The sequence below is a fragment of the Phocoena phocoena genome, chromosome 15 (assembly GCF_963924675.1).
Source record: "Phocoena phocoena chromosome 15, mPhoPho1.1, whole genome shotgun sequence".
Lineage (NCBI taxonomy): Eukaryota > Metazoa > Chordata > Mammalia > Artiodactyla > Phocoenidae > Phocoena > Phocoena phocoena.
In genome coordinates, this window is record NC_089233.1 from 73,113,469 (window position 1) to 73,132,132 (window position 18,664).

General features: G+C 57.0%; 1 protein-coding gene across 1 annotated transcript; it reads right to left on the bottom strand.

Annotated features, from left to right (window-relative positions):
* Positions 1 to 410: 410 nt before the first annotated feature.
* Positions 411 to 18,350, bottom strand: ZNF335 (zinc finger protein 335). The gene is made up of 27 exons (XM_065892729.1): positions 18,150 to 18,350; positions 16,563 to 16,803; positions 15,551 to 15,628; positions 14,997 to 15,302; positions 14,778 to 14,939; positions 13,525 to 13,671; positions 11,974 to 12,226; positions 11,704 to 11,881; positions 10,940 to 11,052; positions 10,020 to 10,038; positions 9,772 to 9,888; positions 9,624 to 9,700; positions 9,381 to 9,541; positions 8,423 to 8,655; positions 7,423 to 7,516; positions 7,204 to 7,298; positions 4,319 to 4,578; positions 3,273 to 3,384; positions 2,800 to 3,174; positions 1,908 to 2,050; positions 1,664 to 1,827; positions 1,422 to 1,525; positions 1,251 to 1,328; positions 950 to 1,033; positions 796 to 861; positions 631 to 712; positions 411 to 538 (listed from the first exon to the last, which is right to left on the bottom strand). The coding sequence occupies exons 1-27, from the start codon at positions 18,348 to 18,350 to the stop codon at positions 411 to 413; spliced, it is 4,071 nt and encodes a 1,356-aa protein (XP_065748801.1).
* Between the last annotated feature and the right edge of the window lie 314 nt (positions 18,351 to 18,664).

Below are 18,664 nucleotides of genomic sequence, written 5' to 3' on the forward strand. Positions count from 1 at the left end.
GGGGCTGGGCAGCTTCCACCTCCTTTCCACCCTTGTGGGCTGTGGTGGGCTCCTCCTCCTTCCTAAATCCTTGCCTCGTTCTGGCTGTAGCAGCACATGGACAAAGTGAGCTGGCCAAGGCTGGACTCTGGTCCCTTTATTGAGACTGAGGGGCCAGTGGGTCCATCCAAACAAAAATAAATTTCTCTCCCAAAGCCTGCCTGCAGGCTGGGGCCCACAGCATGTCCTGGCTGGGGCCCACGGCTGTCCCCTAACCCCAGCAGCACAGGTCTGGCTCCCCAGGAGTGACAGGATGCTGGCTGCTCAGTATCTGGAGATCCTAGGTGGAGCAGCGAGGGAGTCCCAGTGGGCCCCCCCACCCAGAGCAGGGCTGGCCCCAATATCCATGGTCTTTGTTGGGCCCCTGGGGCTCAGTCATCGGTCAGGGTGATGACGTCGTACTCGATGCCCTGATGTTGCAGCTGTTGGATGTGTTCAGGCACTGCCTCCTCCGTGCCGAATAGGCCTTGGGCTTGGGCCATGGCAGCATCGGCCACCGCTGCCAGGGGAGGGGAAAGGATGGTGAGCCTGAGGCCCAGGAACTAGGCCTGGGCCCCAGGCCCCCAAGACCCTCAGGGTCCAGCCCCGTACCTGTGACAGCTGAGCGTGCTGCAGCCTCGAGCTGGGCCTGTGTGACAAGCTGCTGGCCTGGGGACACCGGCACATACTGGATCTGGAGGAGAGAGGCAATGAGATGTAGCCTTACCAGGACCCCTGCCCGTGGCCCTGGCTCCACCTGGTCCCCAAGGGCCCTACCTGGGACTCCTGAAGGAACGGCGCCCCTTGTTCATACTGGATGTGTGTGATCTGGCCCTCCTGTACCTGGAGAGAGGAAGCCAATCCAGTTACTCTCAAAGGAGGGTGTACACCCCTCTCCTCACTCCTCACCTGCGTCCCAGGCCTGGCCTACCTGGATGTGATGGCCCTCCGGGACCACGACGTATTCCTGGGGGAGCAGGTGCTGGACTCCGTCCTGGGAGATGATGTACTGTACCTGAGCAAGGGGGGAGAAGAGGCAGGTGCTGGGGCCCCGCTCCTTGGGAGCTCAGCGAGGAAAGCAGAGCAGGGGGGTCAGGGACACCCTGTCAGCAATGGCAGCTGGAGGAGGAGTTTGGAAAGTACTGTTCCCCCAACCTCTTCCTGGGAATGGGGCCTGGAGGTTGCGGGGAGGAGGGCAGGCACTCAGGGCTGAGGTGGCGGCAGCAGCTCACCTGGTTATCAGATGTCACCAGGTGCTGGACCATCTGGCCATCTGCTGTAGTGATCTCTTGGATGTAGGTGGCTTCCTCCTGTCAGGGCCAGGTCAGCTCTAGCTTCAGATTTCTGTGTGCCCTCACCCCTGCCCATGACCTGCCAGCAGGGCCCCCGGCCCAGGCTCTCACCTGATTGGTCACTGTCTGTTCCTGGGCCACAATGATGTGTTCCTGGCCCAGTGCCTGCTGTAGCCGCTCCGGGCCCAGGACCCCGTGACTGGACTGGAGTGCAGCTGGGCAGAGAGGGGTGGACGCTCTTCCAAGGGCTCCAGGGGAACCTGAGACGCCCTGGCCCCGCCCTGGCCCAAGGGTGCCTTCTGGGGCAGCGGCTCAAGTCCCTTGTCCACCCCGGGGCCCCAGGCGCCACTCACTGTGCAGCGTGGCCAGCGTCTCGTCGTCACTGTTCAGGATGATGGTCTGGGTGGGGGTCTTGGGGGTCTGGGCCGGGGCCCGCGTGCTCGGGGTTGCCGCTTTCCTCCCATCGGGACTGTGCAGCCGCTGGATGTGGAACTTGAGGTGCCCGTTCCGGTTGAAGCTAAGGGCGAAGGAGGGCGGCTCAGGGGTGGCCCCCCCACGCGTGCCCGGCAGCCCCTGCCCGCCTGCGCCCAGCCTCACCGCTGCCCGCAGAGGTGGCACTCGAAGGGCTTCTCGTTGGTGTGGGTCAGCAGGTGGCGCCGCAGATCCTTCTTGTTCTTGGAAGCGAAGCTGCACTGGCTGCACTGGTGGGGCCGCAGGCCTGAGTGCTGCGCCATGTGGGCCTGCAGATGGGGCGGAGTCGGGGCACCGGCTGGGTGAGGACAGATGGCTCCCCACGGACAGGGGAGCCAGGGACCCTGACCTCAGGCGCGGTAGATGTGGGAGGAGCTGGGTGAGAAGTACAAGCCAGACCAAGGTCTGGCACTGCTGGGTGTTGGAGAGCCACGAGCTCCGTCGTGAGGCCGCTCGGAAAGCCCTGTGTCTGTTGACACTCAGTTCACCCCTGTGAAACGTACAGGCTCAAAGAGGGGCCTCTGAAGGTCGCCCCCAGCTCTGACACTCTGGGTTCTGGGCCCCGCTCCCCTCACTGAGCCACTGTGAGGATTCAGCACGCGCTCGGATCTGAGAACCGATGATTTTCGGGTGAACAGACGGAGTCCCCGGAACCTGGTCTGCTCCACACCGACCCCCGCACCTCCCTGGGACACTGTGCCCTCAGTGTTCTGGACGACTCGAATCTCCCCAGCTGCCTCACGCCCCCGCCCCTCTGCTCCTGCAGGCCCAGCTCAGCCATCACCTCTGGGACATCCCCCCAGCACCCCAAGTCCACGTGACTCGTTCCCCATCTGTGCTCGGCTGTGCGCACTTTGTTCACACTGGGGACGCTGTCGGGTGTTAGTCACCACCTGGTGTGCCTCCCCGCCAGACTGAGCCCCCTGAGAGCTGGGGCCTTGCTGAGTCATCTCTGACCCCAGCAGGGAGCGGAGGACCTGGCCTGGGGGGGTGCCAGCAGAGGGACGGGGGCACCTACCCGGACCTCGGGCCACTGGCGAGCGCTGAAGGGGCAGTCGGGGCACTTGAAGGCACTAGGCCCAGCGTGGGCCCGTTTGTGACTTTCCATCTCAGCTCGGCCGGGGAAGGCCTCAGCGCAGATCTTGCAGGAAAACTTCTTTGACGACGCAGTGGCTGCAGATGGTGGCGAGGGGGGCACTACCAAGCCCAGGGCTTTGCTGGCAGCAGGAGGTGGGGAGGCAGAGCCCTGGGGGTCCCCCACTCGGCGGGTCCTGGCTGGAGACGGGGGCTCAGGGCCGTCTCTGGGCAGCCCCCCACACTGCAGCAAGGGCCACTTGGCTCCAGAGGCCAGGGCGTCTGGACTTGGGAAGGAGATGGAGCCATCTGCAGTCAGCTGTGGACAGGCAGGGGAGCGTGAGGCTCGGAGGGAGGGAGGGAGGGAGGGAGGGAGGAAGAAATGGCAAGAGTAGAGGTGGCTACCCCCAGCCTCACCTCGATGTGGTGCAGCTGGGTCCCGTCGGAGGCCATGATGAAGTGGGTGCCAGCTTCTTTCAAGGTGTCCCTCACAACCACGGCCTGGGCTGCCTCCCCGGGGGGCTCCTCGCTGCGGGCAGAGGAGGGGGGTAAGGCAGCGTTCCAGGAGAGGATGGAGGGCCACGGGAGTCCCCTTCCCCAAGAAAGGCATCAACTGAGGAGTGACTGCCACTGCAGGTTGACCCCTGGCTCCTCCCTTTACCAGCCGAACCTCCGCTGCCTCTGCGTAAATGGCGACCAAGTGTCCAGAGATCGTCCTTCTCAGAAGCGGTCATCCCTGCCCCTCGATGGGCATGCTGCGGGGTGGCAAGGTGAAGGGCTCCAGGGGTCAAGCCCAAGTCTGACCAGGTGGGGCAGGAGGAGAGGGCGAGTGGGGAGGCAGGGCTGCAAGGACCCACGGGCCAAGGGTAAAGGGCAGATGCTGAGAGGCTGGGCTGCCCAGGTGCCGGCCCAGGGATTCTGACTCCCATCCCAGCTGAACAATCCGGTACTTGAATTCAGGGCTTCCTCAGACTGCCCAGGGGTTCAGCGAACATGCGAAACATAAACATTTCTGCCCCAAACGTGCTCAGTGTAGAGAAAGCCAGGTGCAGCTGCAGGGCCTCCAATGTCGCTAAGGAGCCTGAACTCGTTCCTAAAACGACCTCAGGGACCGTCCCGTACGAGGAGGACGTGGGCTTTGGAGCCACAGAGACCAGGGTCAGATCTACAGCCTGTCTGCCCTTAGGCGAGTTACTTCGCCTCCCTCCTCATTTGTCAAGAGAGGGAAACATGCATCTCGTGGGAATGGTTTAGGTGAGTTCACGAATGTCACGTGCCCGGCACATCTTCAGTGGTTCTTGACCTCCTGAAGGGACACGACACCCCTACAGCCCAATTGTTTTACGTGTATTAGGAGTTTTACCTCCTGCCAACTAGGCTTGGGTGGGCGGGATCCTCATCTGACTCCCCCCAGCACACCTATAAACGGCTGGAGGGGAGGTCTCGCAGGCAGCAGATCTCACCTGTAAGGTGTGCCAGGAGCCGATGTGCCCTCCTCCATGGTGGGTGCCGTGATGACGCTGTAGCCAGCCCCGCCAAATGGCCCAGGCGCCAGGGTGATCTGCTGTAGGTCCGGGGTGCCTAGCTGGCTCTCGGCGGCCACGCTGCCCCCTGGCTCTGCCATGTGGAGGGCTACCACTTGGGGAGTGGCACCTGCTGGGGAGGGCTTCCCACCAGAGGATGCGAACCCTGCTTCCACGTCCTCTGACTTCACCACGGCCACCTGCAACGGCACAAGTGGGCATTACGAGCGGGGTCTGTGGCAAAGGAGCTGGCGTTCAAGGCCCTTTTCTATCTCAGGGCCTCAAAGCTCACCCACGGTCTGGCGGGACCCAGTGCCACCACCACGTATTCACACGAGCCCAACTGTGTGTTCCTGGCAACTGGAAAGAGACTGAACGAGAACAGGCTAGAGCGTTACCACCCCCCAAGGGCACTGGGCAAGGTCTGGAGACATTTTTTTTTTTTTTTTTTTTTTTTGCGGTACGCGGGCCTCTCACTGTTGCGGAGCACAGGCTCCGGACGCGCAGGCCCAGCCACTCCGCGGCACGTGGGATCCCCCCAGACCGGGGCACGAACCCGTGTCCGCTGCATCGGCAGGCAGACTCTCAACCACTGTGCCACCAGGGAAGCCCTGGAGACATTTTTGGTTGCCACAATTGGTTGGCACCTAGGGGGCAGAAGCCAGAGATGCTGCCAAACATCCCGGACGAGCAGGACAGCCCCCTCAGCAAGGAATTATCTGGCCCAAAGTGCCAAGGATAAGAAATCCTGAGGTAGAGGAACAAGTAGCAGACCATTTAAGAAAATAATGCAACAGTCAGAGTCTACCTCACATCCTACTCCAAAGCCTGCTTCAAATGTTTTCAAGATTGAAATGTAACAAATAAAACTCGAGACATATTAAAAGAAAATATGGATATTCCTATAATCCTTGGGGTGGGAAGAGTTTCCTAATCATGACAGAATATGTTAAAACCTACAGAAAAACAAACCATAAAATGAGATCAGAAAACAAAGAAGCTGGGGGTATGGGGGGAGATGGTATTTAATAATTCACGTAAGAGATAAAAAGTGGAGTTCCCACACATACAAACAGCCCTTGCAAAGTTATACAAAAGAGACTAATAATTTAATGGAAAAATAGATACAGGGCACAAACATACATCAGAGAAGAAATAAAATGGTCTATGAACATAAAGAAAGAAACTCGATCCCTTTTGTGATCACAAAATTATAAACTAAGACCCTGACATATACTTCCATCACATGGAAGAGATTTATAAAGACTGATGCCCAGCGCTGGCGAGGCTGTGAGGAAGCACACTCTAGTGGTGGTCATGTAACTGACATAGCTTTTGTGAGGCGTCACGCCTTGGGACCCACTGATTCTACTTACTTCTAGGAGGCTTTTTTCTCCCCCAACTGAAAAACATGTTTATGAGCACCCGAAAATGTATGTGCACTGAAGCACTGCCTTGAGTTAATGACAAGGAAGCCACCCACGCGTAAAGGACTGACGAAATAAGCTTCAGAATATCCCTAGGACGGAATGACGTGGAGACGTCAGGAAGGAGTGGACGCGTGTGTGTGGCCAGGCCGTGCCTCACACGCCGCGGAGGGAAGAAAAGCTAGGCTGCCTGTGAGCGTGGACGGCGTGATCTCATTTTTTAAGGATCAGGAGGTCTCTGTGTTAGTGAGCACGTGGACAAAACTGCAGAAACGCTTATTAACCTGTTAACAGTGGAATCGGAGGGGAGGGGAGGAACCTTAAGGACTTTCACCTTCTGAAGAGAACAATTCTTAACGCTCATTTTGGGTTTCACAAGCGTATGTTTTTGTAATCAGAAAAACAAACCAACCAAAATGGATGATACTGGCATGAGAACGGCAAACAGAGCAATAGAACAGAACTTGTCTAGAAGCAGACTCCTGTACCTGGGGGAATCCAGTGCTCGATAAAGGGGATACTTTGAACCACTGGGGAAAACGAGAGGATTCGATTTATTGCACTGGACAACTTCTGGGAAAAAAATAAACTTAGTCCTCTACCTTTCTGCACATACCAAAAGTGAAGTCCAGGTGGAGTAAAAATTTAAGTGTAAAAAATGAAACCCTAAGAAGAAAATACAAACGAATGTTTATATAATCTTGAGGTGAAGAGGCCTAAGGATGATACCACAGGCAAAAACTATAAAAGCCTGACACGTTGAACTATCTAAAAATGTAAAACTTCTACACACCCCCAGATGCCACAAACTAAACCCTCTGAAGATTCCAGGTCCAACAGCAGGCTCCCCTCCACAGAGCTCTGTCCCCCAGCAGCATGTCACTGTTCCAAGCTGTTGGAATTCATCATCTCAAACACACAGTCTCCATCTTTTCAAGAGGCTGGGAGATGGGAGGTGCTAACAAACCTCTCTCCGCCTTAGAGAATCCTGGAGAGGCACGGGGGAAGGGAAGGGACAAGTAAAGATGATGAACCTGGGGGAAGATGTGCTAGGCTTTAAGGTGCATGGAGCATGTGAGAGGTGGCATGGAATGAGGGTGCTAGGCTAGATGGGGAGCTAGTTCAGACTCATGGGCACGGGCGGTGCTTACCGCTCAGCATGGCGGAGACCGCTGGTGACTCCGGACAGAGGAGTGGGAGAGCCTCTGCCCTCCCGGGGCCCCCCTGGCACAGCGGTCCCCCTCCTCCGCGTCTGCCCACTGGGTTTCAGTGGATCTGTCTCCCACTGACTGGGAGCTCCCTGAGGGCAGGGCACGTCTGCTCCATCACTAGCCTCCGCTCCCAGCGTCCAGCGCAGACCTGGCAGCACGGGTAAAGCCGGGCCGGGGAGGAGCTCACCTGCAGGGCGGCGCTGCCCAGCTCCCGCCGAGTGCTCATGTTCAGCAACAGGTCCAAGGCTGTCTGTGTGGCCATGGCCGTCGACTCCTCAGCCCCTGGGTGGGTGGGACCTGAGCCTTAGAAATGGCCGGAAAACTGGCACCCAACGCCCTCTTCCCCAGCTTCCGGCCCCCACCGGCACGAGCCCTGCCTCTGCTCCCACCATCCCTCAGAACTCACCTTGCTGGTAGATGATGGTGGCACCGCCCAGGGTGTCAGAACAGAGCAGCGGGGGTGTCTCGGGTGACTGGAGAGGTGCTGCCTCTGGGGGGATCTGCGGGGTGGGAATATGGCCAAGTGTGACGGGGGGCAGCTCAGATTCAGGTGCATTCACCAAGCACCTCCTACGTGCCAGACACTTTACAGCTACTGGCTTGTTTCATCTTCACCCTCTTCAAGATATTTTCAAGATATTTACCAGCTCCATGCAACAGATGAACTGACTAAGGTTAAGGATCCCACAGCTAGTAAGTAGCAGAACTGGGACTTGCACACAGGACTGTCTGACTCCAGAGCCTCTGTGTTCTACCAGCACATTGTGGTGGTCCATCTTTTGGGGAGGGGAGGGGAGGGGGCAGGCAACATACTCAGCTACAAGACTATATTTCTCAGCCTCCCTTGCGGCTGGGTGAAGTGTGGCCCTGTAGTTAAGCAGGAGCTTCTGGTAAAAGTTCACGAGGAAGGTAAGACGGAGAGATGGCGGGCATCATTTTTGCTCTTCCCCTATCCCTTCCTCCTGCTCCTTGCCTGGGATGTGGCTAGGAAGGCTGGAGCTCCTGCAGCTATATGGGACCATAAGTCAATCACAGAAATGGGAGTCACATGCCTAGGACGGCTGGGAAAAAGTATTGAGAGAGCTTGGTTCCTGATGACTGATCAAGGAGCTGCCACATGAGCCCTGGGTTGCTGACCTTTTTTTACATGAAGAGAATAATAAACTATCACCATAGTCAAGATACTGATGTTTCCACGCTCTATCACTAGCACTGGAAAGCCACCCCTACTCTGAGATTAGGGTGACGTATCTGTGACCTCAGCTGCTCTTCACCCCAATCCAGAGAGGCAGGGGTCATCTCGCTGCACTCAGTGTGCCAGTGAGGATGCTAGGGCTGGGAGAGGCAGCATCACACCGGCACTGCAGCCAACGCTCCTAACCCCGTCTGCTGCCTGAGCTCATTACCTCAGGAGGTCCTGGGGAGCTGGGTGGAGGTCCAGGGGCCGCGCTATGCTGCTGCTTCAGCTCCTCAATCTGTTGCAGAGAGAAGAAGGGGCGACGGCGGGAAGGGGGCTCCTCGGGGTGGCGCCGCCCCCACTCCTCAAAGCTGCTTGCATGTCGGCACCGCACGTGCAAGCGGAGGTTCTTCTTGTGTCGCGTGCTGAAGTGGCAGTACTCACAGGCAAAGGGCTTGGCCCCTGCAGGCACATGTGTAGGGATGCTTGGGCTTGCCCACCCCCTCTAGGAAGCCTTCTGTGACCCCAAGAACGTCTCCAGCTGATTCACTCCCTGCGATGTGTCCCCAAGCTCAGGGAAACCCATGCTCCGTGCAATTTGGTGTGCCAGGGCAGAAACGAGCCAGGTCTCCCTCTGCGCTCACAGCCTTCCTCCGACTGCCTATTTTCAAGGTCAGGTGACCGCATACTTCTCTTTATGACTCATCTCCCGAAGTGTCCCCCCAGCTCTCTTTCTCTCTTCTTCCCTAGTGTGTCTGACAGAGGGCTAGGAACCGAGGAGGAGAAAGAACCAACTTTTGCTGTCCATCTTCTGTGGGCCAAGATGTGATGCTGCTTTAGCAGTTTCTTCTGTCGAGGGCAGGGCCTATGTAAGACCTCTCTCAAGCCCCAGTGCCCAGAACAGACAGGGCTCAGGGAACAAATGGAACTCACGTTTATAACAACCCCATGGTTGGTACTTCTGATTCTCTCCTTTCACAACTAAGAAAGGTTCAGAGAGCGCCAGCAACTGGCCCTGGGCCACACAGAGAAGAGCTGGCTGCGTTGGAAACTCAGCTGAGGTTAGCGTGACAGACCCAGGGGGGATTCCCTGCAGTAGAAGGGCTGGGGCTGCCGAGGGGGATGAAGAGGACAGAGCTGAGCCTCTGACAGGGGGCTACGGTGTGTTGGGGGGTGGCTGGACTGACCTGTGTGCTTGACAGCCACGTGGGACAGCAGGAAGTCCTCTCGGAAGGTGCGGTAGGGGCAAAAGCTGCACTTGAAGGGCTTGTCGCTGACATGGGAAAGCTGGTGGTTCAGCAGCGCCTTCTTGTCCTCACAAACGAACTCGCAGAACTCGCACTTGAACCTGGAGGTGGTCGGAGAGGGGAGAGCTCAGCGACAGGGCACGGTGGGGCACCGCAGCCCCAGGGGCCTCCTCGGGGATGTACCTGCGGTTGGCGACGGCCTGGATATGCGTGAGCAGGTGCATCTTGAAGGTGTAGCGCTTCTTAAAAGACTTTCCACACTGTTGGGGGTGGAGAGGCGAGTCAGACCAGGGAGCCCCCAGGCAGGCCCCCTGCCCCCAGCCCCACCCACCTTGTCACACATGTGGGGCTTCTCGGTGCTGTGAGTCTTCATGTGCTGCGTGAGTCTCTTCTGCATGGGGTAGACACGGCCACACACAGGGCAGGGGAAGGAGCTCAGCTTCGGGGTCTGGGAAGGGACAGAAGGGGCCAGGTGGAGAGAAAAGGGGAGGAGAGAGGGTGAGACCATGCCTCCTCCCCCACCAACCCCCCAGCCACCCTCAAGCAGGCTCCCTTCCCAGCCTGAGGCCCCAGACTCACCGGGTCTGGCCTCTTCTTCCTGGGGGAGAAAGGCACAGGAGTCAGACCATCTTGTCCCCAAGCCCACCCCAGACCCTCCCCCGCTGACCAGACCCATCCTCGGCCCTGTCCTCAGCCCCAACCCAAGCCCCTTTCTCTTAGAACAGTATTCCCCCAATGGGAGTTCGCTGGGGAAAATGCCAAGAGGTGTGCTGTAAATAAAGTTTTGCAGTCATCTAACTTTAGGAACAGTGCATTCTCTCTCTCTCTCTCTCTCTCTCTCTCTCTCTCTCTGTCACAAAATGCATTTGCATTTTAAAGGCTCTGAGAAGCTCTGCAGGGAAAAGAGCTGTTGAACCAGGTTTTCGACCTGGTGTCCCTAATCTTACGTGGACATAGAACTCCCCCTCCCTTTTTATTTTTTTTTAAAGAAACACCTAAAAGCGGGAATTCCCTGGCTGTCCAGTGGTTAGCACTCAGCGCTTCCACTGCCGAGGCCCGTGGTTCAACTTCTGGTCGGGGAACTAAGATCCTGCAAGCCGCGCTGTGATACTTCAGTGAACAATCACTAGGCCCTTCAGGATCTTTGCTTTTCCACCCACTTGTCCTACATCTGCCCTATCAGTGCCGTGAGAGATGGAGTATGGACGTGGAGCCTGGAAGACCTTCAGATCATTTTCTGAGACCCTTTAGGTACACGATTTCCTTTAATCACCTCAGTAGTGACTGTCCCCAATTTACAAAGCTCGAAGCAGGAAAGAGACCAAATAAGGGACCTCTAGACCCTGACACTGCCCTGTTCTGAGCCAAGTGATCTGGGATGAATCGCCCTGCCTTTCCCCCATCTGTACTGTGCTGCAAAGGGGGCTGGCCCCGAGCAGGGGCTCAGTAAGGGGGAATCCGTGGTTACCCTGGGCCTCCACTTCCCCACCCCCACTGACCGGTCCCGGCTATGCACAGCCGCGTGCCGGATGACATCCTTCCGGTAAACACTGGTGTAGCTGCATTCATCACACTTGTAGGGCTTACTGCCCACGTGGTTGAACATGTGCTCCTGGGAGAGAGGCAGGACAGGGGGCTGGGGTGTAGCCTTCCTTCCTGCCTACCCGCCCTGTGCCTACAGCCGTAGAGGCGCCCCCTCCCCACTGCACGCTGGAACAACCCCTGCTCCCCACCCCTACCGCAGGGGTCCAGAGAACAACTTCTAGGTCGGGGTCTGAGGGAGGAAGCACCGTGCGCACAAAGCACAGGGGCTCTGGCCATCTGTGCTCAAGCTACCCCCGACCTCCACCCGTGGGCAGCTCTGCCTCACTTTGGCCAAGCCAAGCTGCAGTTTCCTGCGCCAGTAAAATGGGGCTCTCAACACCTATGACCTTGTTGGGCTACGTGAGATGATAAAAAGGAACCCCTTTCTTGAGACACGTTACCGCCACCAGCTGGGAGACTTTCTAACGCACTGAATTCGATTAAAGCAGTTGCACTGCCACCTGCCCGGTGTGGTGGTAGTGAGGCAAGTCTAAGACGACGTGACGCCACCATGCAGGGTAAGGCCTACCATAGTGCGCCCTCGGCCCAGACGCACACCCTGACACGGGGCAGGAGGGTGACCGCGGGTGCAGGTGATCTCCACTCCCTCTGGGGCCTTCTCCCATCCAGCGTCCCTTCTCCCCCTGCCCTCCCGCGCCTCCACTTCCCTCGGCCACACCTTGAGCGAGGACCAGCGGCGGGAGCGGTAGCTGCACTGCAGGCACTTGAAGAGCTGGGGGTTGCCAGCCTCGTGGGAGTTGACGTGGAAGCGCAGGTCCTCGTGGGACAGGAAGCGGGAACCGCAGATGCGGCACAAGAAGGGCCGCAGGAGGGGTTTGGGCGACTTGTAATAGTACCTGCCAGGAGGGTGTTGGGGAGAGGTCTGGCTGGGCCAGGGGTCTGGCCACTTCCCCCTGCCCCCAGCCCTCATCTCTGCTCGCCGCCGTACTTGCGGTATTTCTTGCCGAGGAAGCGCCTGGAGGGTCGCCCACGGCGGCGGGGCGGGGCGGCGGGCTCGTCCTGGCAGGACGGTGCTGCATTCTCCACATCTGACTGGCTCATGCCAGGTTCCACAGGGGGCCGGTTGGCCTTGCCCAGGGCCACCAGGCGTCCCGGGCCTGAGGAGCTGGGTGCCTCGGGGTCTTGTGGCTCCAGAGGGCTCTGTCCAGTCTGGGAGCTGACCAGAGGCTCTCCTTCCACACCTGCCATGGACACACCAGGACAGATGTGGACAGCTGTGCCAGAGGCCAGCCAAAATATCTTCCCCCCCACACACCGTCACAGACCACCGATAGGCCCGTCAGGTCACGGGACAGACGCAGGCAGCCCGTGGTTAGAGGGCAGCATGGACATATGGCTCCTCCTGCAGCTGACGGGCTGTTAGCACAGCACGACTTAAATGGGACAGTCTGGAGCAGCACTGGGAGAGCTGGGACCTCGCGGCCAGGAGACCTGCGGGTAGGCTAAGCTGTCATCGACTTGCTGTGTGTTCTCAGGCAAAGCCACTCCCCTCTCTGAGTCTCATTTTCCCCGTCTATCAAATGGATATAATTGTTGCTCTAGTGACCTCACGGGAACGTTCTAAAGTCTGGGGAGCAACAGCAACACTTAAACACTGGTTTTCCCAACGGAGGCTGTGTAGTTGGAGGGCAGACGGGAGAAAGGGAAGAGACATCACCGCACACACTCGCAAAGCCTCTGACATCTGAACATCCGAATGCGTTACCTATTCAAAAACACTAACAGCATTTCAATGTAATGTTTTAAAAATTCAAAATTATATGCCATTTTGTTTCTTAATGGGGTGCCAGCTTATTCAGGTGTGTTCACCTTGTGAAAATTCACTGAGCTGTGAATTCACTAAGCCGATTCACTTAGCATACATGTGCTTTTCAACACATATACCTCAGTAAAAAGTTATTTGAAAAAATAAGACTAAAAAATACAACACCCACAACTGCATGTACAAAAACAGCTACGATGTATTTTTTCCCTGTCTACTTAAGCCTTAAAAAACAATCCTAAGAGGCGGGTGCTCTCACCTCCGTTCATAATAAGAGAATGGGAGATTCAAGAGGCAAAGTAACATGCTCCAGGTCACACAGCTGGTAGGTGGCAGAGCCGGCATTCATGCCCACGGCGGGTCTTTCCTGTCCCCGGCTTGTAATGCTCCAAGTCCGTGCTCCTCCAACATAGTCTCAGACCTCAGACTTATTCTCATTTTAGTAATAATTCTTAAAACTTAACTTATTAGTTCAGTACTCAAACTTCTGTGCTGTGGCAGCTTACCACCGAAAAGCCGTTTCAGAAAGCTGCCATATCCTAACTCTCAAGCTTGGTATGGGAAAGCTTCCCCTTTACGAGGAGGCCTGCAGGTCACCCCGGTGGGATTGAGACATGCTGCTCTGCAAGCATGTCTGCAAGGGCTCCATGGAAGCAAGCGGGGAACGAGGCCACCCCTGGGCCCCGCCGCACAGCCCCGCCCACAAGTAAGTCTCACCATCCAGGAGATCCGAGGTCTCCAGGCGAGGCAGCTTCCGGGGCCGGCCAGGTCTCCTGCGGGGTCTTGGTATACTGGGAGTGGGGCGCTGGGGCCGTAGCTGCCGGCCCCGGGGCTCATCCTCAGCAGGGTTATAGTCGCTGTCCTCTGTGGGGACAGCAAAAGAAGGGGGGGCATCAGCCTTGACCTTTCAGTCCTGACCCCTTGCCAGCTTCCCTGGAAAGAGGCCCACTTCCCTATCCCTCCCTGCCTGTTCCTCCCTTCAAACCCACCAGTGATGCCTCCTCCGGGAAGCCCTCCTGATGTCCCCCTGGCTAACTGTGAGCGCCACTCTCTGGCCCCTGCAGTCCTTTCTCTGTACCTTTCCTAACACCTACCACTAGCTCAGATGGCACCTTTATGTGAATCAGAAAAAAGCACTCCTTCCTCAATACACTTTACGGCCATTGTTAGAAAACAGCTGCCTAGTCACTCCAGTCTACAAAGTACGACTATGCTATCCATTGAGGGAGCCAGTAACTCCCTCACTAGCCATACGTGGCTACTGAGCACTTGGAATACGCCTAGACTAACTGGAGACATAAGTATAAAACACACAACAGATTTCCGAAAATTAGTATGAGAAAAAGAACGTAAAGCTTACTAATAACTTTTTATAATCATTGCATATTGAAATGATAATACTTTAGACATAATGGGTAAATAAAATATATGACAACTTAAATTCACCTTTTTCATTTTACTTTTTTTTTTTTTTTTTTTTTTTTTGCGGTACGCGGGCCTCTCACTGTTGTGGCCTCTCCTGTTGCGGAGCAACAGGCTCCGGACTCGCAGGCTCAGTGGCCATGGCTCACGGGCCCAGCCGCTCCGCGGCATGTGGGATCCTCCCACACCGGGGCACGAACCCGTGTCCCCTGCATCGGCAGGCGGACTCTCAACCACTGCGCCACCAGGGAAGCCCTCATTTTACTTTTAATATGACAACAAAAAACACACGTGGCTTCCATTCTGTTTCTGCTAGACAAATGTGAATGTGACCCTCTTGGACACAGTACTATTTTTCAGCGCATGGCCCGTACAGCTGCACATAAAGCTCCTGGTCCCAGAGCTCCAACTTATCTATCTTATGCTGGAGGCACTCGTGGCTGCGTGTGCGCCAGTTCCTCTTCCCTGGCCCTCCCTACAGGCCAGGGGGAGCTCCGTATTTGCAGATGTGGGTGTGGGTGACAGGACCGAGAGCCATGGTAGCCTACCTTCCAGGTCATCGATGGCGCCGGCGTCTATGATGTCATCATCGTCTTCCTCCTCTGGGCCCTCTTCCTCCTGGGTCCTGGCGGAGGCACCCCACTTCCGCAGACGTCCCTTTTTTCCGGTGGCGGTGGCTGCTAGCGGTACAACAAGCTTGCTGCATGTGACTCTTGGCAGCCCAGCCCCACCTGTGGAGGCGGCCAGGCAGGCCACCGTCAACGCACCTGGGCAGAAGTGCCGCTCCCGCATGTGGCGCAACAGTGTGGCCTTGGCGCTGCTCCGGTACTGGCACATCTTGCACTTGAACTGCTGCACCACCACCACCTCCATCATGGCCTCCAGGCTCTGCAGGTCTGGCTCCTCGGCACCAGAACCCAGGCATGGCTGCGCTGGGGAGCTGGGTCCACCCTGTACCTCCTCAGGTGGCTCCAGGCACGTGGATGTGGACGTGGGGCCATCGGCTAGAGCTTCGATGGCTGCCAGGCTGTGGGCCAGGGTGGAACTGGACATCGGTGATGCCATGGGGGCCCCTGGGAAGGTGAGGGAATCAGAGGGGAGGAAGTGGAGGGGGAGGCTGGCCACGAGCTACAGCTGCCCCTCCCAGGCAGGCCCAGGGATCCAAGAACCCCACTCCTCACCAGAGTAACAGTGGAGGAACTGAGAGGCCCAAGGCAGTGGAGAAGCTGCCAAGATCACACAGTGAGTCTACGGCAGAGCCTCCCTGTCCTACTCCCCCGCCCACGGCAGGGTTCCCTGGGTCTGGCGCCTGGAGTCTTACCATCGTCTGGTCCCTGCAGGATCAGGTACCGTGTGGTCTCGGACCCACTCCCCTCAGCACTGGTCACGGTGATGCAGCCTGGGCAGAGGTGTGAGGAGGGGATGCACAGCTGATAATGACAATTGTCACTGCCCACACTCATTCTGACTCACCCGTGAGACTGTGAGTCCGTTGCCCCATTGCCCACTTCCCGCCCAGGGCAGGGCTGTTGATAGGTCTGCTGTGTGTGACACGCTGGCCCAGCAGCCAGTCCACAGCTGCCCACCTTTAACCATTAAAGGAGGACTGGCTTTTCAGGCCATCCCAGGGCTTTTCCAGGTGCTACAACCCTTACACAGATCATTATTAATAGAAAGTAGTTTGGTAAATCATGAGCACCCGCTCTGGAGTCACTGTCTGAGCTCACGCCCCAACACTTGCTGATGACAGCGGGTACATTAGTTTACGTCCTCTGTGCCTTGGCTTTCTCATCCAGACTGTGAGAATAACAGCATCTACCTTTTGGGGTTACCAAGAGGATTGATGAACTACTGCAGGTTAAGTATTTAGAAGAGACTCCAGTACAAAGTTAGGTGTCACTGTTTATACATTTATCGAGTGCTTATCATATGCCAGGAACTATACTGTACTATCTCATTAAATCCCCACATCGGGGCTTCCCTGGTGGTGCAGTGGTTGGGAGTCCGCCTGCCGATGCAGGGGACACGGGTTCGTGCCCCGGTCCGGGAGGATCCCACATGCCGCGGAGCGGCTGGGCCCGTGAGCCATGGCCGCTGAGCCTGCGCGTCCGGAGCCTGTGCTCCACAACGGGAGAGGCCACAGCAGTGAGAGGCCCGCGTACCGGAAAAAAAAAAAAAAAAAAAAAAATCCCCACATCGTTTATGAGACGGGGTTACTGTTTCCATGTTACAAACTCAGAGTGGTAAGCTTATCTGCCTGAGTCTGCGCAGCTGCTTCTGCAGGGAAACCCTTATCTTATGGGGCAACTCTTGCCCCCTGTGACCTGACTCACTCTGGATGAGGTCGGGCCCGATGGTGGACTCGATGATCTTGTCAATAGCTGAGCCCAGGTCTGAGGAAGAAGCCGTGCAGTCGGACACCAGCATGTTGGGGTCTGGGAGTGCGCTGGAGTGCACCAGGGCTGGGGGGCCGCCTGTCACCCCTGCCACTGGCCCGTGGGAAACAGAAGATGAATCAGGGAGGTAGCCATGGGGCAGGGGGTCTGTGCTGGAGCTGCTCTCAGATACCTCCTCCTGGGGGACAGGAAACAGGCAAAGGGGGAGTTTAGGAGCCAGGGATGGGGCAGGGCAGGCTGCCCCCACCCTGGCCCAAGGATGTGGTAGGTGGAGCCACCCACACCCTCACCCCCATTGAGGACCAGTGAGAGAAACCCTCTAGTCACAGAGCTCCCCCAAGAACAAACGCCAGGGTCCCTGGCTCTGGCCAGGTACAAGGCCCCACGTTTCCCACACCTCACACAACAGCCAGGTGAGGCTATTCTCGTCAGGCTTTCAAATAAGCTGTTCCCTCTGCCTGAAACGCTTCCTAGCATCACACCGTGGCTAACTCCTACTCAGCCTTCTCACTGCCATTCACCTGGTACCTCTCCTGGGAAGATGACCCTGACCCACAAAGCCAAGTTAGGACCTCTCCATCCTCAGTGCTATAGTCGCCTGTGTCCCGCCATCACATTATGGTTCACTCTGCAATGTTACGTCTCCCAGGTCAGACTCCATAAGAGCCAGGACCACATCTCTCGTCTCCTGCTGTATCCCCTGGGTCCAGCACAAGCTGGGCACATGCTAAGTCCACCTCTGCTGAATTAATAAAACCCCTGGACCCCAAAGTGGGGGCTACTGTTGTGCACCTCTATAATGTGATGTCCTGAAAATGATCACTGTCTTGCAGACCATGACAACGGTAATGGCTGACACTTATTGGCTGCTTACCATGTGCTGAGCCCTGTGTTAATTACCTTGCATATATTAATTCATTTAGTTCTCAAAAAAAAAAAAGAGAAAAACCTATTGAGACAAGTATGTTTATTATTCCCATTCTATAGATGAGAAAACTGACAGCTAAAAGTTTGGGTAGCTTATCTAAGATCACAGAGCCAGGAGGCGGCAGAGCCAGGAGACTATTTTACAAAGCGTTTCCAAGAAAATGTCTGGTGGTTGCTCACAAAAGAGCACCCTCAGGAGTAGGTATTTCTGCTCCGTTTTAAAGACTGACGACCGAGGTTCAAAGAGGTGTCCCAGTGAATCAGTGGTACAGCCAAGACTTGAACCAGGTCACCTGCATCCCAAAGAGTGAGAACAGTGGGTAGTGCAGTGGGTCAGCCCACAGCCTAGATTTGAATCCTGGCGCTGTGTCTCAGTTTGCTCCTCTGTGAGATTTGGAAAAGAGTGGTATGTGCCTTACAAGGTATGAGACTTAAATGAGAAAATTCACGCTAAGGGCCTGGCATGGTGCCCGGCTCACAGTAAACCATAATCAAATATTAGCTATAAGCAAGCCTTGCTGGCTTCTTCCCCTTGGTCGCCAGGCACTGCTGCCTGCGGTCCCTGCCACCACCCACGCCGGCAAGCAATGTCCATACCAGAGAGCTGGTGCCGCGGTCCGAACTCTGCCCCACGCCAGAGTCGTCGGCCTCGGCTGGCCCCGGAGCGGCCGCGGCGTCGCTGCTGTCGGCCGACACGGCTTCTGAGGTGCCCACACCCAAGCCGCTCTCAGAGGGCTCCTCGGGCCGGCCAGGACCAGGGGCCGTGTCGCTACTGCTCTCCACCTCGTTCTCCTCCATCGGCTCGGGGGGCGGCCTGATAGGTTGGCCCAGGGTCCGGGGCCTTTACTCTGCGAGAAGAAGTGACGGGGGCTGGAACAGGTGGGCTTCATCTCGGGTCCCCGCGGCGCACGCAGCTGCGCCCATATGCCCATTTCGCAGATGCAAACACTGAGTCGCCGACGGGGCGGGGCTTTCTAGTGTATTGCGAGGGGAGCTTCGAGAAAACAGGACCAGGAAGCCTTGCCTCCCAGTCTCGGGTCCTTCCCCCATCCCCGGAGGGTGGTCAGTGGCGGGTAATCTTGACCCTTTGCTCCTCCCCTCCATGATTCCCG

What these genes read in the sequence shown, in the direction of transcription:
- ZNF335 (XM_065892729.1), bottom strand. Translation starts at nt 18,350, where the DNA reads ATGGAGGAGAACGAGGTGGAGAGCAGTAGCGACACGGCCCCTGGTCCT. An exon ending in GCTCCCCAGGACCTCCTGAG is followed by an intron (nt 7,517 to 8,422) that starts GTAATGAGCTCA and finishes CCCACCCCGCAG; the next exon opens with ATCCCCCCAGAGGCAGCACC. An exon ending in CGGAGGGCCATCACATCCAG is followed by an intron (nt 862 to 949) that starts GTAGGCCAGGCC and finishes TCCTCTCTCCAG; the next exon opens with GTACAGGAGGGCCAGATCAC.